Below are 25,039 nucleotides of genomic sequence, written 5' to 3'. Positions count from 1 at the left end.
TTGGCACTGTTTGCTTTCCAAGAAAATCTGGGAGTTATCATCACCTTTCATTGCCTCCACCTTTGTACAACTGAAAGCAATTTAAGGCTGTAACAATCATTTTGGATTACACAGTTTAGTGATTTCTAATATGAAGTTCTTGGTCCTACCAGCCAACAGCACATATCCTGCCTATGAGGACCCAAGGAGGCAATTGGTTTGCTCTTGCTGGTGTTCAGCATCAACCCATCATCACGAGTCCTCAAGCTCAACATTGCACCTGCATGCCCTGTTTCTGTGCCTGGCTCTGTCAAATGGTTTTTGCACAAGCTCAAAGCTCTGCACACAGGAAAAACAGGACAGCTGGAAATTATACGTAGCAAGTCCATCTTATAAATATCCATTTGCCAGTGTGTAGCCCTATTCACGTTTCAGCTTTATGGTGTTTTCAACCCAAAAACAATACTTTAAAAAATCTTTAATTAGATATTGTTAAATAAAATTACAGCTCTGAATCAAAACATCTGAACCAAAGGTTGTTCTAGTCCTGAACCTAAATAAGTTCTCCCACTTTCTTGATTTTTAAAAATTGGCCAAATCTGGACCTAGGCATTGTTTCTCATAAAGTGCTATAGTCATGGCTTGTACAAGGTTATCTTCCCAGCATGAATGGAATGCAATGGCATGAAGGACTCATCATCATGTCTTCAGTGCAGGATTAGGCAATGTGTATCCCACCTAAGACATGTGCACCAATACGTTACAATACCCCTCTGCATCTCACTGGAGTACTGTCCAAAATCTGACTGTGGGTTTATATGCTATTTATTTTCATGCAATGAGTGGGATACTTTTGCTTTTCCACAGTCTGTGGTGTTTTGGTTTGTTTTTATTTCAAAATAACTGATTTAGGAAGAACAATCCTGTTAACTTTCTCAGGAGGGTGGACTTTCTCCTCCTAGCCATATTAATTTATTTAATTTATCTTAAATTTGATTGCAGTGAGCACCCTTAATTAACCTGCTTTTTTGCTGATAATCACTCACAATGGAATCAAATCACAAATCCGGGGATGGATTGACCGGCATACAGAAAGAAGCCGCCCTCCGTGCATTAATTCAGCGAACGGGATATAATTTGATCCAGGTAGGAACTCATGGTCACGTCCTTTTGTGCAGTGTCTGGCTTCATCCTGAGGCGATGTATTGCACTGGGGGCTTGAGCAGCGAATCTGTACGCATGAAGCACTCCTTGCTCATTCTTCTTCTCCTCTCTGCTTTTCTCTAACATATATGCTGCATATAACTACATGTAATAGATGCTGTCTCTTATATAGCAGGATATTATTTATCCAGAAATTATTTGCCCTATGCCAAAGTATGGTAAAGGTAGAAAAAAACCCTTGAGCACTGATAAATGTTGGGAAAGTTTGGGACTGCTGCCTGAAAGCCATGACTGTGGTGGTTGTTAGTATAGCAAAGAAAACCGACCAAACAAAGTTTCAGAAGAGCATAGGTCCAGATTTGGCTATAGGAAGTCCAACATGTCATCACCAGATCTGCCTTTTGTACAGGTCCTTGCACACATGCAAGTGCATGTGAGGCAGGCGCCTCACCTGCTCAAACACCAAAAATTTGCTCCCAGTTTAGGAGCAAGGTCTCCAAGGGCAAAGCTTCCTCTGTTTTGGGCAGGTGGAGACTCGGCATGTCCTTCAAATGCTGTCCGAAGAAGTCTTTCTAAGTTAGCATGACCAAAACAAGCTAATTTTTCAAAACCATTGAACACTAACAAGACTGACCTTGCATCCTGGAAGAAGTAACTGAAAGCACTGAAATTGAGGCAGGTGGCTGCCTTGAACTTTGCCTTGCTTTGTGCAGCACTAGAGGGCACAACAGCCCAAAGCAAAAACTGAGACTCCTGGGAAAGCATTTTCCTATAGCACTTAATCTGTGTGCCCCAGGACCAGGCCAGCAGCTGCGTTTGTTGCCCTTGCGGGAGTTTCCTGCTGTACCTGACCCAGAAGATAAATAGTTTCTCTCCCTTATATTTACTGTGGCTTTCTTTATCCTGGTCCTAAGTGTTTCCTATTACCACATCTGGCTATAGCTTATTCCTAAACCACAGATTTCAGCCCTCAGCTCCCACACGCCCCGCAACATCTTCTATCTCCCTACCTTTTCCATTCCAAGCTTACTTTTTTCCCCCTCTCCTAAATTCCTTTCCCATGTCTCTTTGGGCTTTTCTTCCAACCTACCTCTTTGTCCAGCCAAACAACTTCTTCCACCGTGCACATCAGGATCACTCATCTTTGTGAAGTGAATGATGAAGTCCTCCTTCCCTCCAGACACTTTGTCCAGATGAGTTTGTTGAGATGCTGCATTCAAGCCCAAAGCAAGCCACTGCAGACAGGGAAGACTTTATTTCTTGCTGTACCTCCTTGCATATCAGCTCACACAGACACTGACAAAATAAAAAAACAAGAATAGTTTGATTGTGTGCTTAGGTAGCCAAGAAGGCCAAGAGCATCCTGGCTTGTGTCTGAAACAGTGTGGCCAGCAGGACAAGGGCAGTGACTGTCCCCCTGTACTCAGCACTGCTGAGGCTGCACCTCGAATACTGTGCTCAGGTTTGGGCCCCTCACTTCGAGAAGGACACAGAGGTCCTGGAGCGTGTCCAGAGAAGGGCAGCAAAGCTGGTGAAGGGTCTGGGACACAAGTCTTATGAGGAGCAGCTGAGGGAACTGGGGCTTTTTAGCCTGGAGAGGAGGAGGCTCAGGGGGGACCTTGTTGAAAGGGGCTGTAGGCAGGTGTGGTCAGTCTCTTCTCCCAGGTAACAAGAGACAGGATGAAAGGAAATGGTCTCAAGTTGTGCCGGGGGATGTTTAGATTGGATATTAGGAAAACTTTCTTCACTGGAAGGGTGGTGAAGCATTGGACCAGGCTGCCCGGGGAGGTGGTGGAATGACCATCCCTGGAGGTGTTTAAATAATGGGTAGATGCGGTGCTCAGGGACATTGTTTAGTGATGGCCTTGGCAGAGCTGGGTTAATGGTTGGACTTGATGATCTCAAAGGTCTTTTCCAACCTAAATGATTCTATGATTGTCTCTCACTTGGCTTAAAGTGGGACAGTAAGACTTCCTTGGCAGTTTTCAGACCATTACTGATGAGCTCAGCATTCCTTCAGCTGACACGCCAGTGAAGATTGCAGATCACTGCAACAACACAAAACACAAACATCACTTTTTGTCTTCACCTAACTAATGGCTTGAGAGACAGAAAAATCCCATGCCAGCAACATGCTCTGTTCAGCCAAACTGGGAGCAAAAAAATAGCCTGAAACATCATGGTCTTCCTGTTAGATCTGCTGTAAAAATTCGTTCATAAATTCAAATGTCTCTGTGACTCCATCACTATGCTGAAAACATGTGCAAAACAGGAATGAGCATAGATAATTCAGGACCTGTTACAGGCTTAGGAAAACTGAAGGAGCTTGTGCTATATTCTTATTTTCCTGCAAGGATCCCTCTTTGCTTATGTGCTTTAGGCCTTCCTCTTCAGCTAGTTGTACAGGCATTCACTTGCCTGGAATAATCCCAGAGTGGGAAATGACTACAGAAATGATCAGGGATCCAAAAATAGAAGAATGACCAGAATTCCAGCGGAGCAGGATATTGCTACAGGACAGGAGAAGGAGAAGAGGGAAGGAGGTGGAAGGAAGGAAGGACGGAACGAAGGAAGGAAAAGAAAGAAAGAAAAAGAAAGAAAGAAAGAAAGAAAAAGAAAGAAAGGAAGAAAAAGAAAGAAAGAAAGGAAGAAAAAGAAAGAAAGGAAGAAAAAGAAAGAAAGGAAGAAAAAGAAAGAAAGGAAGAAAAAGAAAGAAAGGAAGAAAAAGAAAGAAAGGAAGAAAAAGAAAGAAAGGAAGAAAAAGAAAGAAAGAAAGAAAAAGAAAGAAAGAAAGAAAGAAAAAGAAAGAAAGAAAAAGAAAGAAAGAAAAAGAAAAAAGAAAAAGAAAAAGAAAGAAAAAGAAAAAGAAAGAAAGAAAGAAAGGAAGGAAAGGATGAGAATTAAGGAAAGAAGGAAAACAAGAACTACAGGAAAGTTGATTAAAAATAGGAGAGGAGCCTAGCAAAAACATAGCAAAAAGAGAAAATATTGGCAGGTCTTCACACCTTTGACTGTTATTGAGGGCTAGGGGCACAGCTGTAGAAAGGGTCTCACAGCTCCTGGGTGCAGGAAGGGGTGGGTGTTGGGATGCACCGTTTCTCCAGGCCCAGGTCCTTACCACACCTTGCGCCAAGTATCACTACCTCTTCCCTAAGCCCAACTGCTGACACAAACTTCTTTTTTCAAGGGCGTTGAGCAGCTCCAGCATCACCTACTGCCAATGATGATTTGGGCTTCCCTCACCTCACCACTCTGTCCGGATGTCTCCAAATTTCTACCTTCATCCTCAGTTGTCTCCCTATATTAGCACTTTCTGAGGTCCAAATGCCTTCTGATTTTGAAAGTCCTTCTGCTTTGAGACATGATACTTCCCACATTTTTCCTTTGGTCTGTAGAGCAGGAAGCTCTCCATCAGTTACTAAAATAAAAAGCAATGTCACTGCTTATAAATGTTTATGATTGGATGAACAATCATGACAATTTATAAAGTTTTCAGTGTTATATTACGCAGTCCACAACTAACACACCGTCCACAGAGATTCAGCTCCCATAGCCAAGAAGACCTACGTTTTCCAAGGAGGTATTGGATTGTCTCCATCTTGGACATCTGAAGTAGCAGTTGAGTTGCAGATTCAGTTGTAGACCAGTGTATGCTTCTTACAAAACTCAGCTAGTACAAACCAGACCCTTCTCCAGTACTTCACCAGCACTTCACCAGCATACTAACTGGGTTAGCAAAGCCTTTCCGTACAGATCTGGCAGTGGGGCAGCCAATGCATACTGTGTTATCTCTGATGAGCCTGTAAAGAGTTGCTCCTTGAAGGGAATGAGGGTGTCTGCCTCCAGCCCACTGGTAACAGAGCATGTCTAAAGCATCATTCCCTGAGAAAGGGTTGGTTACATCCACATTTAAAATCTGTATCTAAACCGTTCTTTTACTTTCCTCCATGGCAGGAAAATGGGCAGAGGAAATATGGAGGCCCACCACCTGGCTGGGATGGCCCTCCGCCGGAGAGGGGGTGTGAGATCTTTGTTGGGAAGCTGCCCCGAGACCTCTTTGAAGATGAACTTATACCACTGTGTGAAAAAGTAAGACTTTATGGTGGGTAGCTGTATTGCAGAGGTTAGCGATGATGAAAGCTGCATGTCAAGACTGAACTGGAGATGATTTGGCCCAGACTACTGGCGGAGGTCTGACATGATATAGTCAAGGAAGCACCCAGTCTTACCTAAGTACCTCCCTCTTGCTGACAAAACTTTTTCTCCCTATTTGTAGATTGGCAAAATCTACGAAATGAGAATGATGATGGACTTTAATGGCAACAACAGGGGCTATGCCTTTGTGACCTTCTCAAATAAACAGGAGGCGAAGAATGCAATAAAACAACTCAATAATTATGAAATCAGGTGAGTGTGGCAAACATCTTCACATCAACTTTAAATTATATATATTAATCTGGTTTTTTTATGTAAAGCATATTTTTATTTGCAGCTCAGGGGAAGGATATTTAGATACACTAGATAAACTTTAAAAGGTCACCTCTTGTATCCCTGTGCAGTCACTGTTTTATGCTGTACTACAAAAGCAGTATGTAGGACTCATCAGAGTCAAATTTTTTTGCAGGAAATTTCTTCCTTACAAAAAAAAATATTAAAAAATCTATCAGAACATCGGAAAACATAACTTGCCTTGGATCAAATTAACTTTCACCTGACTATCGCTGTTTATTTCATGTTCCCCTCTGGGCTGTTTTTTATTAATTTATTCCTACTCACAGTCACTCTCATGACCTATACTGCAGATATGTTCTGGGAGACAGAGCGATTGCAAAAAATGGTGAAATAAGATGGAAAACAATTGGGAAAACAGTGACAATTCCTAATAGATAGAAACAGAAAAAGCCCTCATGTTTGTGACTAAAAACGGGGAACACCACACCCAGAAATCAACAACATAGAGGCAATATGCTTTGCTTTGATTTCAACTACTTTTAATGGGTTTTTCCAGTTCAAAGTGGGATGAGTAGATGCCTTTGCTTAAAAGCATTTAGAGATAAGACATTTTGACAATTTTATGGCTTTTGCTTTCATTTCTTGTAAAAAAAATAGGAGTTGTGAATTGCTTTACTAGCAACCCTAAGGATGAGCAGGTCACAAGGCACACAGAGGGCTTGGAAACATCATTTGTATCAGAGGTTAGAAGGTCTTAAAGATCAGGCTTCATCCACCTCCACCTCCTCCTCTGCTTACTTCCCTTGATCCAAAGACTGCTCTAAAGAAGTTTTTAACTTCTCAAGACCTGCAAGAGATACTTGGACCATGAAAAGATGAGCAAGGTGCATGTAAGGGAATTTTTACTTTGAGGTCTGCACAACAGTTGGCATCAGAAAGCCCCAAATGGTGTCTCTCCATGACAAGGGGTTTTCTTTCCCTAAACCCTCAGCCATGAGGCCAGATGATGACTGGGAAGCTAGAAGTCACTGGTGAAAACAACAAATCCTGGCTTATACTGGTGGCAACACAAGAGTCAATGCTGTGACCATGGGTGGTAGGTACAGTTGCCTGGTGGCAGCCATTTTTGCCCATAGCAAAAGGGAGAATCCCAGGAAGAAAAATTTGTCTTCAGTTTCTCCCTGATCTCAAATCCTTGATATCCACTGTGCTGCCTTACTTTGATGTCAAATGTAGTACAGTGGCAGCCTTTACTTTAGCTTTTCATTGAGCAAGACCACTTGGATATCCCCAAAAACATACGCCACCGAAGCAGGAGACCTTGTGTTTGACCTTCTGTTTTGGGACAAGAGAGGGGTTTATTTGAATTTTTTTCTCTTTGAGAACTGACTTCTAACAAACTAGCAATGTTGTCTATATTCAGGAATGGGCGTCTCCTCGGAGTCTGTGCCAGTGTGGACAACTGCCGCCTGTTTGTGGGAGGGATTCCCAAAACAAAGAAGAGGGAGGAAATTTTAGCAGAGATGAAGAAAGTCACAGATGGAGTCGTGGACGTCATTGTCTACCCTAGTGCAGCTGATAAAACAAAAAACCGGGGTTTTGCTTTTGTGGAATATGAAAGCCATCGGGCAGCAGCTATGGCCAGGAGAAAATTGCTCCCAGGTTAGTACAGATGGGGAGTGGGTAGGGGTGGCTAAGTCTCAAGGGTCACCTATGTACATGTGCTGCGGTGAGACCAAAGTCTCCAGAGGAACCAAGTACCCATGGAAGCAAAAGCTGCTGGGTTTTCTCCTCTCAGCTGCTAGAAACACTCAGAGCAAGGAGGGACCCCAATGCACCATGGCTGGCTGATGAAGTCACCCTGGCTCTGGGGTGCAGAGTGAACAATTCACTACAGATCCCAATGTAGGACCATGCTCGTTATCCATGGTCTTCATTTAGGAGCTTGAATTTACTAAAAATACAGCTAGGTTGATTTAGCTGTGTGTATCTATACAGCTCTGTTGTAGCATATGTATTATCCTGTGATTATCTTGGGTTATGTATAAAATATAGCCTCAATTATGGCCTCTCAGAGAAAATCAGTCAGGAAAGCATCCAAGAACATGTCCAGTCTTCAGAATGTATTGAGGATGTTCCTGAAAATGGATATTTTCCATATGGGAGGAAAACTTGAAATGAGGAATTGCTTTAGGATTTAAACAATATGAAGAACAAGTTATGCAATTTAGTGCTGGGGGATATTCAAAGACCATTGTGAAGCAGAGAGAGGTTTGGCAGGTGTTAGATGAAGAAGTCACTTAACATTAAGTGCATTTCCAGTGATTTCAACAAATTTTTCATGCTTTCTTATGCTCAGCAGCTCCTGTATTGCTTTGTCAAACCCAGCTCACTTGCTGGTGGAAGAATCCAATAAACCTTCTGTTTTGAGACTTGTTCATAACCCACAAGCCTTCTTTCACCCCTTCTTATATGGCATGAAAGTTCACGAAACATCCCAAGTAATTTCAATCTTTTTTTCTTGTTGTAAAAACACGGGCACGATTTCAAGCGCAGAATATGCTTAGCTATCGTGGGATATCTCACACTGACTATTCTTCCCTCTGTTCTACACTTTCTGCATCAGTTTAGCATCTCTCTGATTGTGGGAGCATGTTCAGCTGGTCTGTGCTTCAGCAAAACTTCTCCATGATTTCTATATCAAGAACTAAGGAAGGAGTAGGCAACAGCCACAGCTGCCGATGGCAGCCTTGAGGGAGCAGAGCACTTGAAATCCTGAGCAAAGACAGTGAGACAGATGGAACAAGCACGTAGCTCAGAACAGGCATGTGCAATGCACTAGTGATTTCCAATTTAGGAACATCTTGGTAAACAGTTTGGGGAATTTCAAAGGCCTGAGCAGGAGCCAGAGTCTTCTGATGTTGAAACATACTGGACGAACTTGAAAAAAGTTTCAAGCCAGAAATGAACGTGTCTCCAGCTGATGCACTGGATGAATGTGAGATTGAATATCATTACCAAGACACTTCCTTTTCTCTGAACCTTGCTGCTCTTTGTGGGAGCTTTGTAGAAGAGACAGAAATGCTCAAAACAGAAGATGCTTTTTATGAAAACTTTGTCCTGTCTCCTGGTTAAACAAGAGGGTGGAGGAAGACTGGGTTTTAGCAAAAGGCTAGTGCAGTCACAAAGCTTAGCTCCTTGCCACAAGTCAACCAGGTCATTATTTCTGCTATTGAACAGAAAATGGCAATTCAGAAAGGGGCACACAGCCTCTTATTTCAGCTGGCTGCCATTAGCAGCCATCTCTTTACTTCTGGTCGCTAACAGCCTGAGTCAGACTGGACAGTGCTGAAAGCTGAACATCAGCCCAACCTTGCTCCACAAATCCCAGCTCATTCATGAGCTTTCCTAGCAGAGAGCAGCCTCTTTCCATTTAGTTTGCTAATTTTCACTTCCAATATAGAAAAACAGGTCTCCAGTTTCTACATTTGCCCTCTGATTTTCTCTGGTTTTAAGCTCAAATTCAATCTTAGATGGGTTATCCAAGCAGAGATACAAGACAGGATGCCTTTTTCAGATCTCTCAAAAAATGTTTTGCAGGATTCTCATTTTCCCTCTGCTGGCATAAGCATCCCTGGGTTTCTTTCAGGTTTTAGCATAATTAAGGCCTCAGAGGACTTCAACTTCATGTCATAAAGATCAGAGAGAAAGAAAGAAAGAAAAAACACAGAAAGACCCATTTACACTTTGGGGGACATTTGCAGAAAAGGCAGACATTTTATTTCATTATTTGGAAGAACTATCTAGCACTACTTCTGTGTGCTAAGGTGGAAAATTATCCCACAGAAATTTTGTACTGTACAACCAAAGAACCAGCTGTTGGGCCAAATAAAGCTGCTGAAGAAAAAGTGAGCCACAGACAGAGCACAAGAAATGTGGGGCTCTGGTTCTTAGTGGGTGGCCAGATCTCAATCACTCCTGAACAGAAAAGATCTCCCTGCAAGATATGCAGAAGGGGCAGGGAAGGGAGGAAAGAGGTATCATTGCCATCTATAGAAGACAGGAGATGAAGAAACCATCACAGTGTAGAGGTCCTTCTGCTTTACTTCGTGTCCTGCTGCTCATCACTGCGATTCCCACAGCTTTGAGACAAGGCTGTGGCAGTCAGTTTTCATTACATATTAAACATCACTAATTGACTAATCAATTACTTAACAGGTTTGGTGACTCAATGTAAATGATTGTGGACCCCAGCATAATCACATGGTGACATTGTCTTTGCCTCTTTATTTGCTGTTTTTATTCCCTGCCCCTCAGCAGCTTGATCTAGTATGTGCAGAGCCCACGGGCTTCTCCGCACCCACACCCTGTATTATGCCTCGATAACTTTTCATGTCCCTCCTTTCCACTATTTCTGCCTCCTTTCTACTACTTCTGCTGCAACTTCACCCATATGGTGGGAACCATACAACTTCAAATACTTGCACATAGATACATCCTTGCTTTTACTATTTAATTTCATCCATCTGGGACTTCTAGATCCCTTTCTTATTATCTAGGGAATTAAACTTTTGCAGCCAAGAGGGATTTTTTTAAGTTCATTAAAATATTTCCATTTAGAGAGCACTCCAGGGAAAGTGGACATTGGTGAATTTGGTTCTGGACACTGCATTTCTGCAGGCACGTAAGGTATTAGTGGGAGCATGCTCTAAGTGTGACCATCTGCTTTTAGAAATGAGTTAACGAAACAGACATGCTTTGATCTAGAAAGGCTTATTTTGGTCACATTTGCAGAGCTGACCTACTCTGCTGCTCATACTGCACGTGAAATAGTCTCTGAGCAGAAGTGAGAGGAACAAAAGCCTGTCTGACACTGACAGTGCCAATTCCTTTAAAGGAAGGATCCAGTTGTGGGGACACCCTATCGCCGTTGACTGGGCAGAACCAGAAGTGGAGGTGGATGAAGACACCATGTCATCAGTAAAAATTCTCTACGTGAGGAACCTCATGCTCTCAACCACTGAAGAGACCATAGAAAAGGAGTTCAACAGCATCAAACCAGGTATGAACTCATTGACATGGTAGCTCCTCAATAAGTACTGCCACTGCAAACGGAAATATGTCTCCATTCATAAAATGCCAAAGAAAGATATAAAAATGACCAGTTTTCCACTGTAAAACGTTCATGTGTAATGCCACAAAAATTATTATAAGGCTGAAGGCTCCCACCCAACATGCACATCATGACATACTGTTAAGAGCTGCTTAATTTCCAGCTAACAACACTACTAACCTTTTTAGAGTGATTGGCAACTGGAAGAGATCCAAAATGCTGCATGGGGATGCCTGTGCCTTAACAATGATTTTGAATAATTTCAGTCTTTCTTAAAAAGAGAGACTCGGTGAAACAGCTGGGTGGTCTCAGCATTCTTCTGTGGCAAGGGATGGTGATAGAAATAGAGTGATTTAATACAAATGCTTTTATCCAGTCTATCTAAATTCTGAATGCTATCATTTTCATACAGAAATCCCCACATTCTCCTGTAAATTTGTGAATAATCAGTGATTATCATTTAACACAGAATATGACGGTATTCTTTCACGGCATACATTACATGCACTTAAGGTGAGATTTTTCAAAATGCAAGTAGATTCATTGGGAATAAAAATCCTGCTCACTTTCAAAGGAGATTTTACTTCTGAGTTGCTCTAGATTTAGGGAATTCCTCCCAAAAACAACAAAGTAAAAATAACCCATTTCTGCAGCTCTCCAAGCCACACAGTCCGCTAGGCATTAGTAACTTAAGCTTGTCAATGTGAAATAGCCTTTCATCTCATTCCTGTTAACTTCCTTCCATTGATTTTTAAAAATACACTACAGAGCTTCATTTTTCCTTCACTAACTTTTTATCTGCTCCATACCTTTCTTTTTCTGCACTAGGCCGCAATGCAAAGGTCTTTAAAAGGTTTCCTTATGAGCCCTTTCTGTCCTTCTAATGTTTCTGGCTGACACTTTTAGCCACCATCAAGCTGTTAGACATTCCATTTTACCCAAGTTAAATATGTATCATCCCATTCAACTCTTTCCTTCTTTTACTTACCCGGTTTTGCTCCTGAACACTGAACTGCTTGCACTCCCCAGAAACACATTTATGCACCTTTGACACTTTGGTGACTGTCGTCTGCTTTGCTCCTGAGACAAGTTTTCTGGTACAACAACAGAAGATCTGTATCATCTTTAATTTTCACTTTACTATTTTACTTCTCATGATGGAAATTCTTTTTATTTTTTAAATGGACAGCTTTATTTATTGTGGATAAATCAGGAATGCCTCTTCTAAAGCTGTGCCATGCTTTAAAGAGACATGTGCACCAGAGTAGTAAAACCTGAGCTCTGGGGAGAGCAAATGCAGTTTAAGTTATAGTGAGATTACAATCAAAAAAGTCAACAAGGATCTGAAATTATTCACTTCCCACCCTTGGTTATCCGCCTTATTCATCGTGCTGTATTTCAGTACCGCTGGCCTGAAGTGTACATTTGATCCAGGGAATTAAGAAGCTGTTTTGACAAAACCAAGTCATGCAATAAAAAATGATCCTAGCAAAAGGAGTTGCAATTCAGTGGTCCCCATGACAGAGCAATTACTACAGGCTCTGTAGACACATCTCAAGTTATAACATAATACAAGTATCACCCCTTAAATCTGTGCCACAATCATTGCCTGATGACTTCTATAGAGGTATGCACCTCTCGTCTCACTGAAAAGCCCTGCCTTTGCTCGCTAGAGATTTTGGCAAAAATCCTCATCCCTGGCAAAGTTTCCAGCAGGAAGGTCATTCTCTCCAAGTGTACCAAAGGGGACAATATTCCCCCTGTACCATTACATAGACAGTCTCTCTGTGGAGATGACCTGAGGTTGGGTATTACGTTGCTTTGCCCCAGCAGAGGCAGAAGCAGGGAAGAACAAGAGTTTTAGGATCAGTAACACAGAGCGCTCTCAAGGAGGCAGAAGGGGGATTTTCAAAACACAGAGAGTTCATTAAAGCCTTGACTTGTAAACAAGGCATCAGCATATAACACCCATAACTTCAGGCTTAGAAAATCATCTTTCGATCCCAGAAGGACATGAAGTGCCACTTACCATTCCGGTGTCATTTTGCAGACGTGCAGGCTGCTCAGGTTTTAGGCTGGGAGAAACTTCATTTAGTCCACTGGAGCTCCTAATGACTCCCCATAAACCCCAAAGAAATATATTTTCTCTTGCAGTTATTTAAATAAGTGCTTTTTGTGGCAATATGACATTTCCCTGTGCACCTGTTCAGCTTTAAAGGGTATGAAGCCAACAGAAGAGTAGTTCAGCATCCCTTAGCTGTATTTCTAAAGGATGTGTTTGGGGGTGTTACGGTAGCTGGGCCGGTTGACAATGTGCTTCCCAAGCCACAGAAGCAGGGAAGATGAACAATTAAAGAAGAAAAGGCAGATGTCTAAATTTTGTAACCACAGGGAATAGGCTTAGTGTGGTTATTTTAGAGAAAAACTTGTTAGTGCCGAGTATCTCAGTGCTGAGAAGTTCCCAGCAGCAGAGCAGCTGACAAGGGAAAGTGAAAGCTGTAGAGGGTAGATGCAGAAGAGAAGAACAATAAACCATTTACATTCGAATTATTTTGGGTAATCACAGAGGCATAAGAAAGATTCAGGCAGCAGGTACCAGGGTGGGGGTCTCCAGCCCAACTCCACGCCTGGCAGGGCCAACACTGCAGCTACAGCAGGCTGATCGGGGCTGCGTCCAGGCGAATCGAAGCATCCCTGGCAATGGGGATCCTTCACCAAGTGGGGCCCCATCCAAGAGATGCCCCACTTGCACAGGAAAGCCTGTTTCTTAGGGCCAGACCTGCTGCCCCATCAGTCTCAGCCCATCGCCATGCTCAGGGCTGCTGTGTCCCAGGCAGGGCTGGGTGCTCGTTCTTGCTGAACATCCTGAGTCGATGGCTAAGAGAAGAGCCTCCTTGTTTTATGGCAGAAGCACCAGCTTTCCTGAAGCTGCTTCTGAGTAACATGTACAACGCACATACGAAACCATGGAGGTGGCAATCACATGGTGACATTACCAAGGAGTGTAACCAAATCCTGGGCTGTTGCACTTTCTGCTCAGCCATCTGGCCTTGGGTGGTCACAGAAGGGAGACAACACCAAAAGTAGCATCCAACAGAGCATTTTGGGCAGGAGAAAACCATTCCAGTTTAATGGGAAATTTACTGGTGTCTGACCCCAAATACCTCTAGCTTGCCTTGAAATACTGCAGCCATTATATATTTACTTTAACATGGCATATATATCCTAAGAGGTAAGAAGACACTGTCCCCTTGTTCTTATACCCTTGGTCAGCCTTTGCTCTCCAAGAGCTCATAACCTAACATAGCTGCTCTTTCAAGTCTGCATTTTCCAACTAATACCCATTTCCAACTAATATTCAAATGTTTTCTGCAGGTGCGGTAGAGAGAGTAAAGAAAATTAGAGACTACGCCTTTGTGCACTTTAATAAAAGAGAATATGCAGTGGAAGCTATGAAAGCCTTGAATGGAAAGGTAAAGCTGCTATAAATGCTAGTTTGTGGGGCTTATGAGCAGTAAATCGTTACACAGATGAAACAAGGCTGCCTAGTTTATTAGCTACAAAAACATCCTGAAGGTGTTAGCCCTATTTCTCTTTGCAGGCTACTTTTATACTCCTGGATTCATTTTTCAGCACCTCTGATGTACACAAACTGTTCATTTTGGCTTCTTGCTCCTTGCAGTTGTGCTAAATGTTTGCCCAGCTCAGACTGTATTTCACCGCCCAGAAAAAGGAAAAAAAAGAAAAAAAAAAGGCAGAGCAAAGCTGAAACAAGGACTAAGAAATGAGGGGTTACAAATTCCCTTGGCTCACACTCATATCCTTGTTCCATGTCTGCCAACAAAAACACTCGCAGGGCAGCGTGTGAATGGCAAACTGGGACAAACAAGGTCAACCCAAAACATCTGCTTCAAATTTAGATGTGGATTTGCAAGGAGGTTGCTGTGTTTAGTATTTCTTGCACTGCATGTAATTCACGGCACTGTAATGCAAGAGCTGTTCCCAAAGAGGTGTTAACCTCGCTCCTATTTTTAGCGCTACTGGTATTCTCCATAGGAGTACATATAACCTCACTGATTTACATGCTACTTTGCAGGGAAGCAAAACCTTAGGAAGGCTTCACAAATGTACTGATTTGGTTAAGGAGCCTCTCCTGGCTGTGGTCAGGGCTGGGTGCTCTCAATGCATTAAGCCTTCACACAGCCAGTGCTTTCTTTCACCCATGGGAGGGAAATTTCGGGGGTTTTGGGTAGTTTTCTCCATGTTCCTACCCTGTTAGCAAACCATGGGGGTAAAACACCTCCCTAGGCAGGATAATCTCCATGTATTTTGAAGACTTACACTTATGGTTCTCCCGTGCTCTCTCCCCACCACCTTGGTGTGAAGGTGCTGGATGGGTCCCCGATCGAGGTGACATTAGCCAAACCTGTTGACAAAGACAGCTACGTCAGATACACCCGGGGCACAGGCGGCAGAGGTACCATGCTGCAAGGAGAATACACCTACGCCTTTGGACACGTGTATGACCCTGCCACTGCCTATCTGGGTGCCCCGGTATTCTATGCACCCCAGGCTTACACAGCTATCCCCAACCTCCACTTCCCTGCCACCAAGGGGCTCAGCAACAGGAGCATCATCCGGCCTCCATCCATCCGAGGTAACTCCCATCACACCAATGCTCTGCTCTAGCAAAATACCTCCTCTGAGGCTTGGGGGGCTGCTCCCTAGGCTTGTGTTGATGGTGTTGACTTTGTCCTGTGAGCTGGACCCCTTTCAAAGAGGGATGGAGAACACAAGGTTTAGGCTCTGTCCTTCACAAAGGTGTAGCAATCTTACAGCAGACTAAGCAGGGCATGAAAAAAATGATCATTTTCCTGGAGCAAGCCTGGAAAAGTTTCCAAATTGCCCTCGCTCCAGTGTAAATAAACCATGAATCCTCCTGGCTTTCCCCCCTTCAGAGCAAGTCCCTCAACCAGCCACCAGCACAGCTGTCTGCTGTGTTTCCTCTTTGCTTTGAAGGTCACAGAGAAAGTTTTGCCAGTCCTGGTGTTTTCTGACCCAAAGCCACAGTTTCCCAAGGAGGTCACATTGCTGATGCAGGGTAGGGAACCAGTGCTGAAATCAAGAAAGCCATTAATTGTGTGCTATGGGAGAGAGACTCCTTTTTTGGGGGGGAAAAATTAACCTAATAATAAGCAGTCTACGAGAACAGAGGGTATTTCTGAAAGCTGCTGGGGCTCTGCCTTTGATCTCAGGTGACTACACTGGGCACCAAATCAAATCCCCATGCTCAGGTTCCCCCAAATTAAATATCATTGCAGGTGTCATTTGGTAAGTGCAGAAGTAAGCTTGGGGGCTAGCAAAAAAAAAAATCTGCCCATTTGATCTTCCCTCCAAAGAAGATGCCTGTGCCAGTCAGATTGTGTCCCCAAGCCTATGGGCAGGTCCCACAGCAGACTAGGATCCCACGTAGCACCCCAGCAGGGCTGGCAAGGACTGTGGCAGTTTTTCCTCCTTCCCAAGGAAGATGACAAGGAAGTAGGAATTTCCCTTGCTGCCCCCCATGTTTTTGCCCACATGGGTGAAGCCAGATTCTGTGAAGGTTGCATTGGGAAAGGTGCAGGTGTGATAACCCACCAGCCCTCTCCTGCCTTAAAGTCCCCCCAGACTCCCAAATAGGGCTCCCTGAGGAAAAATGGAAGTGTAATGGGGGAAAACAAAAAAGGATTTTGATTCACACAAGCAAGGGATTGTATAAACTGAATTCTTAATATAAGTGAAATTACACTGGTGGGTAGCAAGTGGCATCAGTTGTCCCTTGTCTGCCTTTCGACTACAAATCTGGGTAGAACAATGTCATGAAATCAAAACCGACTAGACAAGATGGAAACTGTCAGAAAGAAGCAGGGAGCTGCCCAAACCCCCTCACCTGTCCAAGCATATGAGCCCAAACCCAGAGGGTGTCAATGCTGAGCCTGGGTTATCCCAGCAGCAGGCTAGGGGGGAGCTCCTGCCCATCTTCTTCCCAAACTTGGTGAGTGGGGCTAACTTTTCCATTTCAGCAAGAATCAGGGTAATTTTTCCGGCGATTTGATTCAGTTTAATGCCTTCTTACATTCCTAGAAATTTACATGAATGTACCTGTAGGGGCTGCGGGAGTTAGAGGACTGGGAGGTCGCGGCTACCTGGCGTACACGGGCCTGGGGCGTGGATACCAGCCCAAAGGAGAAAAGAGGGGAGAGGATAAACTCTACGACCTCTTGCCAGGAATGGAGCTCACACCGATGAACCACATCACACTAAAGCCCCAGGGGATCAAACTCGCTCCTCAGGTAGGTGTGCAAAAAAGAGAGTAAATATCCTGGCCAGAGGCTGTCGCTGCCCAAAATGTTTTTGATAAAACAGTTCCCTGCTTGAATCTGCACTGGGGACTGATGACTAAATCTGTTCTTGCATCTCAAAAGACATTAGAAAAATCAAACACCACTAGTTGCATCTTGCAATACCCACCTGCCTCCCTGGAGAACAGCATCTGCTCTCCCTCAGAAGAGAATTTTCATAAACACCCATGGGTGTAAAATGAAATCCACCTATGGCTGCCGCTCCATAAGAGCACTGACAGTAAAGAAATTCTCACCCAAAATAGATTTGATAAACAAGAAGCAAAGTTTGGGGCTTCACCAAAGAATGAATGCACATATATAGAAAAACAATGTATATTTTAAATAATTTATGGGGGAAGAGGTGTTGACTGACTGCCCAACTCAGCCCAGCACAGAAACTCTGATTGCTCAAGGAGGCTTTTGATGTGGTTGTGCGTGAGGGACTGGGATGCAGACAGGTGGATGAGGACTGAGGAGAACAAACCCAGAACAAATTCCCTGAGTTTCTGAGGGTCTGGCTCTTACAGCAACTCCTTTCCCCTTACATCATCCAAAGCAACATGAGAAACTAACTTCACCCTGACTTTTGAAGCACCTTGTTGCCTATTAACACTTCTGTTAATTAACATCTGGTTTGCCAAAGTCTATGAAAACATCCTTTTCTCTCTTAGAAAACTGGAAAGTGGTTTTTTTCCACCCTCCCTGCAAAATTTCACAGTTCTCTCACTCTGTTTTATCAGCATGTAAGATGGCTGAAATAGCCTGAGTGGTGCTGCACTGCCTTAGAACAGGTGAAATTCATTTTTCCCTCTTCCCAGCTATGTCAGCCCCCCACTGCACATATTTCATATGGTGCAGTAATGACATGGGGCACTTGCAACATCAGGGGTTTGGGGCACATTTTCCAAGCAGCTGAGCTCTCTAATGCCCCCACTGCTACTATTTCACAACAGCAGGTCTTAAACAGCTGCAACTTGCTTCACAACAGCTTCATTAATAAGACAGCCTCATTAATACCTGTCAACTTGGTCAGCCTCTCCCAATCACTACCCTAAGACTGTTTTAACAGCATCTTTGAATGATGGATTTTGTTCCCACTACCTAGCTGGGATGCTCGGTGTTAATAAGTAGATCTGCCTTATCAAGGATTTAAGTGTCGATGTAACATTATAAAACTGACATCTGTATAAAGGTGTTGGGACAGCAGGGAACAAGTGTTGACACAGTCAAGAAATGCAATAAACTGGTTTATTTACACTACAAAGTGCTAAACTTCAGCTGGAGCTATGATTACAAAATTAAAAGTAGCACTGACATTCAAATTTTAGATTGTAATTTTAAATAACACTAAGTGTAAATTTTAAATAAGGTAGACCACAGAAAGACACAGGTTGGAGGCACCTGGGGTCTCCAGTCTGGCCAGCTGGCAGCATGGCCAATGTCGCAAAGTCCCAAGACCCAGCATCTTCTCAGCTAAGCGTCAGGTCTGGTGGAGCTACCTGAAAAAAATAACTGGTCCAAACACGACTCATGGGAAGGCAGGGGAACCATGCTGTGTTCAAACCCATTCGGGACAGCACATACCCAGCAGGTTAAAAAAAAGAAATACCAAGCCAAAGCAAGAGTGTTTCCAGGCAGCAATTCCCAATTACCATGGAATAAGCTGTGCTAAGGCTGGGAGCAACATGGTTCAGCATTTCTCTTTCAAACTAGAAGCAGAAATCGCCTATTGAACCCTGTATAATTAATTGGATGGAAACACAGCCTTTTTTCTTTTTAATTTTTCTTTTCTTTCTTTTTTAAAAGACTGCTATTTGGACTTTTCATGCACTATAACCCACTAAGCCAGGGAGGTAACAGAGTAGTGGAGATGAATGCAACCCTAGTGTTTTAGCACTGTTAAACAGAGTTTCTGGGGAGAATGCAAAGAAAACCACACCGATAACAGAATAAAACAGCTAATCAGCAAAAGGACAAAGACATTCAATTTAATGATAATTAAGTTCAGGAATTAGACAGATTTTCAAAGTATAAAACATTTAGATGATTCTTATACTGCAAGGTGAATGTAGTATCCTGTCTGCCTTGGGGTTTTTTGTTTTGGTTTGGTTTGGTTTTTTGCTAAGCCTTGGGAAAGCTGCCACAACACCCCTGAAAGCCCTTTGGAGGGAAGGAAGCTGACCAGTGCAGGGGCTGGATCTGGATAAGAAGGCTACTGTGCAGCAATTAACCCAAGTAAAAATCCCTTTTATCCCTTCTAGATCTTAGAAGAAATCTGCCAGAAAAACAACTGGGGACAGCCTGTTTACCAGCTCCACTCTGCAATTGGCCAAGACCAAAGACAGCTCTTCCTCTACAAAATCACTATCCCTGCCCTTGCCAGCCAGAACCCCACCATGTATGTAACTATCTGAGGTTTTCTGGGTTTTTTCCCTAGCATCTGTCCTTAAAAGACAATTGCATAGGTCTCTATGGCTTTTTTTAATACATATATTAGTGAGAAAAAAATCCACAAACTAAAACAGACTGACAGCGATGTCTGCCATGCTTGGTGCTCTCTCTCTCTGGTGGCGCAAAGATTACAGACAGTCAGAAAAAATCAGGCAAAAGGGTGCTTCTTAGTACAAAACCAAAGCAGATGATAGCTCTTGTGGGAAAAAGAAAACAGCCTAAAGGAACACACTGATAATTCAGCTCCGAGTATGATTCTAAACATTTCTGACCTAAACCATTGTTTGCTGTGTATTTTAAAGAAAACCCCAGACTGCAGTAGGCTTTCTTTTGGACTGAAAATGCACAACATCCTCTGAAAGGATATTGTGTCCAAAACAAGACACAGGGCTAATAAACTCAGCAAAGAAACTGGACTGCTACGGGAGAGTGCTTTTGTTAATGCATCAGCACAGTAAAATAATGTTTCCATTTGATATGTGGGATGATGCCATCTATGAGTGGATCAAAACATCTTGCAGGAACATCCTAGAGAAAAAAAAACCAAACAAGCTAACATTTTGCTGTACTCACAGACATCCCTTCACACCACCCAAGCTCAGTGCCTATATTGATGAAGCCAAAACCTATGCAGCGGAATACACCCTTCAGACGCTGGGGATTCCCACAGAGGGAGCAGAAGTGCCTCCTGCAGCACCAGCTTTTCCAGGTATGGGAAGATCTGTACAGCAAAGAACTATTTTTCTTGCTGTTTCATTGCAGATGTCAGGAATGAACCCTGGCCATTGAGGACAGAACTGGTTGTGCTCCTACACACACCTCTACTTTGACTCATATTACCTATATTTTTGACATCTTTGTTGCCTATATAGTAATTTACCTCCATATCGGAACTACCCAAATTATGGCGTACGTACCATAGAGCAACTCAGGCTGCAGGCACTGCAGTGGGAGGTCTCTGGTCCAACCTTGACCCTGCATATCAGTGCTGCAGATATAGCAGGCTGCTTGGAGCTGTGTCCAGGTGAACTGGGGCAGTGACCAAGGATGGGGATCCCACACTGCTCAGGGCCCCATCCCAGGTACACACCTCCCCTCCACTCTTTCCAGTTTGTGGATGCCTCCCTTCAATGAGGAGCCCCAGACAGGATGCAGGATCCAGAACTGGTGTCTCCAGTGCCACATCTGGGATGAGTCCCCTCCCTAGACCTTCTGGCTGCAGTGTGGCCAGCACCACCCAGGATGGAGTAGACCTTCCTCACTATAAAAGCGCACAGCTGATTAATTCACAGTCCATCCATCCTGCCCCAGCACCCCCAGCTCCTTTTGGACTAACACTTTTAATTTCATCTGCCAAAGAATTGATGCAACCATGATTTGATCCCAGCTCTCAAACCCTACTGGAAGGGGTTTTTTTCCAGTTTGGGAATTCATACACAACAGCTCTTGTGACTACCCAAAACAGCTTGGGAAGTCATGGAAAACACAGGCTGGGAGCAGGAATCCAGCTCACAGGCATTACATTTGCTGTGCTTTCCAGCATGACGGTTATTCTAATGTAGTGGGAGCAATGCATGCCAAACTGCACATGAGGAATGCATTAGTCAGTACTACTGAGTTATTTGGAGTCTCTCAAGGATGGGTTTAAAAAAAAAAAAAAAAAAGAAAAGAAAAAAATCTATCCGGCTTCCTGCCACAGGAGTCCACAAAAGCCACAGAAAAATCAATTTGTCTGGGTTTGTGCAGGCTTCCGCAGTATGGAAACCAAATGGGCTCTTTATTGAATCCAGTCTCCACTTACTGGTTAATTATAATCTCTCCTTTTTCTTTCATCCACCCTCATTTATTTGTCTTGGAAACTCAACAAGCTGACACACATCGAAGTTTCTCCTTGCAATACACAATAGTGGCTGAAGCCCAGCCCAGCTCAGTCCATGCCCAGGTAGCAGCTCATTTCTCTTATGGTGGTGGCAGATACACTTTAAATGACAGATTTCTCAACTTCTAGTCAAACTCTTGCACCTCGCTTTGCTGATGCAAAGAAGAAACTTTGAGCGGCCACAATACTCAAATTACAGTGAATTTTGGATGTTTTCCTCTAAGGTAGCACCTTCAATGAGGCAACGTGCTCTCAGTGTTGCCCAATACCTCCGTTCCCCCCACTGACTCCAGCTGTGACTGACCTTGAGTTGATCCATTGCCCAGCTGGCCGGTCAGAGATTTTGGACCCTGGGAGATGTAGTTTGGCCACAGAGCCTGGTCCAGCAGAGGCGATGGGTACCCCAGCTGCTCTTCCCAAATTTGGGCTTTGTCTTAATTCTTGATTCTTTCATAACGAAATATTGCGGTCTGGTCAACAAACTGCTATACCCTGCATTCAGGCAAACCAGACCCAAATGATGTTTCTTTTCCCAGTGATTCATTTTAAATCGGCAAAGCTAACATTTTCCCATGGAAAATTTTGAAGTGTTGAAACCACATTTTCCATTAGAAACTGATGGGAAAAAAATCCAGTTTACTAAATATTTTTTCCCTGATATTGCACAGAGGGAGTTTCCCTCCTCTCTAACATGGCTGTTCTGAATTGCAAGTATTTTGACTGTGAGGGGTATCGCAGCCACATTTTCTGAATGAAACCTGCCCAAATTTCACCTGTATTACTTCATTTTCTTGCCCTTCTCATGCCATGCATGGGAGGATGCACACAGAGCACCATTAACATCCTCTAGCTCAGAAACAGCTGAAGTCTAAGGAAAAAATATTCAACAGAAGGGCATTTTTCAAGCAGCATGTTTAACAAATAATGGGTGAGAAAATGCATTACTTTCCCAGCTTTTTTAAATTACCTTGAAGTGGAGAAAAAACATGCCAGAAACGACTATATCATTTAATTAGGTTATTCCCATTAACAAACTCATTGCTCCCTAGGTCATTCCCGTCAACACCAAAATCTTCCCATAAAAAACTGTCAGGCAATGGTGAGTTTTGAACATCTTTTTACAATCTGCATTTTTCCCCTCCTTTCCCCTGCAGGATATACTATTGCTAATGCAGCTGCCACAGTCACAGCCACTCAGCTCAAACAAGCGGTAACTATGGGACAAGATTTAGCGACCTACACAGCCTACGAAGCCTACCCCGCCTTTGCAGTTGCTGCACGCAGTGATGGCTACGGAGCATTTTAATTCTTTCTTTAATTGAGTTCCCTTTAATCAAGCACAGGCAGAAAAAAAAATCCAGTCTAGTAACTCTTATATCCCTCATGATTTTAAACTAATCTGTCACCTAAAGTTAGATTTTAGTCAGAGTTTCATTTTTGTAGTTCTTTAGTTTCATAACAGGATATTAGGAGGGGAAAAGGAGAAATTGAAAAAAAAATTGCTCAAAATCAGATTTTCACACTAGAAAAATCTCAGCCCAGAAAATGAGTGATTCTGAGGCATGTGTATATACATACATACATATCTGTGTGTGTATACATACATACATATCTGTGTGTATATACATACAGACCATGGTGGGTGTGTGTTTACAAGCAACAACCTGTGCTGAAAACGGTTGGTCCCATGGACACTGTGATGTGGGAGCAGGGAAGGATGGGGTGTCTACAGCAAGCCCCTCTGCGTATCAGGGGTTGCCCATCATTCCCCCCAAAATTTCTCAAGCCAGGCAGAGCATGGGGTGACACAAAAGGCTGCCCTCTGGCCATGCAGAGGCGTCCAGTTTGCCTCTTAATGCCTCCAAGCATCCTGTGCTACCAGCGCCGTGAGGACGTGCTCAGGCACCTCGAGCATCTTTTACATTCATTTTGGCACAGTCATGGAAAACAGACATTTTATCATAAATTTGTCTGCCCCACATAACAAGCTAGTTTTCACACTCTTGAATGCTAGTTTGATTTTTAAAGCAGGTAGCAAGCATTCAGCAGAGTTTTCCCTCTTACTTTGCTGCTTCCCAGCCATACCTACAAGTAACAAACCAGAAAACAATGGTGCATTTTTTCCACCTCCCATCAAAGGACACATTCAGTGAAAGATAGGTGAACTTTTAGGACTATTAAGATTGATAACCAGAAAAGTGCTATTCATTAGGGCCAATTCTCTACTTAATTAGAGCACAAGAACTCACAGCCATGGCCTAGTAATAACAGGCACATCTACAGGAATACAATTATATCCAAGGAATATTTTCAATAGGATGGAAAGAACGCTGCCTGGCTATCAGCATTGCTTTACACGTTAAAGCAAGGCTGCTGGCTGCTGTGATTCTCGCAAAAATTAGTTTAGTGGAAGAGGATTCACATCAACAGTAAAGGCGCCTCTTGTTTTGGAGAGCACTGGTGTGGGTGTTTGTGTTTGAATACTTTGGGGATGCTGAGAGCGTCCCTTGGTTTACAGCAGGAGGGCATTATCCATTCATTTTTGCCATTGGATTGAGGCAGAAGTAATGACGCTCCAGAGATACAGGAGAAACCCAGTGTTAGATAACTACAGCAGACATGTTAATCCTATATAACATATCTTATACAGTAATGTACACTTAGAAAACTTGAATCTGCTTAGTCTAGGACAAAAAAAAAAAAACCAACACCTTTTTAGGGGAGAATTTACAACTAGGTCAATGATGCCTATCGATTCCAACAGAATTGGCCCCAGATTTTTCATGTGGTCTAGATGATGTAACATGGCACTGTACAAGCCATTTCAAGTGGAGCTTTTCCCGTGCATCCCCAAAGCTGTACAGAGCATGATGGTCTGTGACAAGGATATTGACTACCAGGAGTTAATTGTTCGCCATCCTCATGCTTTGGCTCACTTGATTTCACTACGAATGGAACAAAAACACATAAGCTACATAGTCTGCGGTCCTATTAGACCCTTTTTATTTATAAAGTAGCTCATTAGGGTGATCCTAAAGGTATTACAAGCTCTCTGTGGTTGCTGTTCAGCACGTTTGGATTTGTAGAAAACAACAAACATGTACACAGAGGGCGAAATAACCAAGAGTGTTATTGGTATTGTGGCTTTATTTTCTCTTATGTCTATGTCTTTTAAGTTGTGTTTGACTGCCAATGAGTAACAAATCCATACATCTCTATCTCTCTCTGAAAGACTACCATTGGCAGAGTTTCTCACTTTTTCGTGTTCAGTAACTTTAGTCTGCTTTTTCAGCTTATTTATATAAGTTCAGAAAGACGTCAAATAAAAGGGCAAGAAGCAGTATTAAAAAGTGTGTGCATGAAGCACTTATTTTTGTACACATAGTACAATATTTGTATAGAGTTTTAACACTATGAAGTGTAGTGAAAAATCACACTATCCATTTACTGGAGAACAATCACGTATGTTAAAACAGAATGAAGTGAAAATGGCATGTCAATCATCCGTTACAAGGAAATTATAACCGGGATTGAATTCTGTGAAGCAAGTCTGTAATTCTAGAGTAATCCAAGGATATTAACTGGACTTTGAAATATCATTAAAACTTTTTAAACCAA

General features: G+C 43.0%; 1 protein-coding gene across 3 annotated transcripts in view; it reads left to right on the top strand.

Annotated features, from left to right (window-relative positions):
- The window catches only part of A1CF (APOBEC1 complementation factor), a 30,597-nt gene extending 5,558 nt beyond the window's left edge, over nt 1-25,039 (top strand). The window contains exons 2-12 of one of the 3 annotated variants that reach the window (XM_056352343.1): nt 982-1,125; nt 5,098-5,232; nt 5,420-5,550; nt 7,019-7,257; nt 10,493-10,657; nt 14,084-14,181; nt 15,095-15,365; nt 16,856-17,040; nt 19,353-19,489; nt 20,118-20,251; nt 22,576-25,039. In XM_056352343.1, the coding sequence (XP_056208318.1) occupies nt 1,027-1,125; nt 5,098-5,232; nt 5,420-5,550; nt 7,019-7,257; nt 10,493-10,657; nt 14,084-14,181; nt 15,095-15,365; nt 16,856-17,040; nt 19,353-19,489; nt 20,118-20,251; nt 22,576-22,727 (1,746 nt within the window). In that variant the 5' untranslated portion in view covers nt 982-1,026 and the 3' untranslated portion in view covers nt 22,728-25,039. Of the gene's footprint in view, nt 1-981; nt 1,126-5,097; nt 5,233-5,419; nt 5,551-7,018; nt 7,258-10,492; nt 10,658-14,083; nt 14,182-15,094; nt 15,366-16,831; nt 17,041-19,352; nt 19,490-20,117; nt 20,252-22,575 lie in introns of all 3 variants that reach the window. The other 2 variants (XM_056352342.1, XM_056352344.1) reach the window with 2 other exon arrangements.

This window comes from Falco biarmicus, chromosome 9 (genome assembly GCF_023638135.1).
Source record: "Falco biarmicus isolate bFalBia1 chromosome 9, bFalBia1.pri, whole genome shotgun sequence".
Lineage (NCBI taxonomy): Eukaryota > Metazoa > Chordata > Aves > Falconiformes > Falconidae > Falco > Falco biarmicus.
The sequence above is the reverse complement of the archived record's forward strand: the minus strand, read 5'-3'. Positions and strand labels throughout refer to the sequence as shown.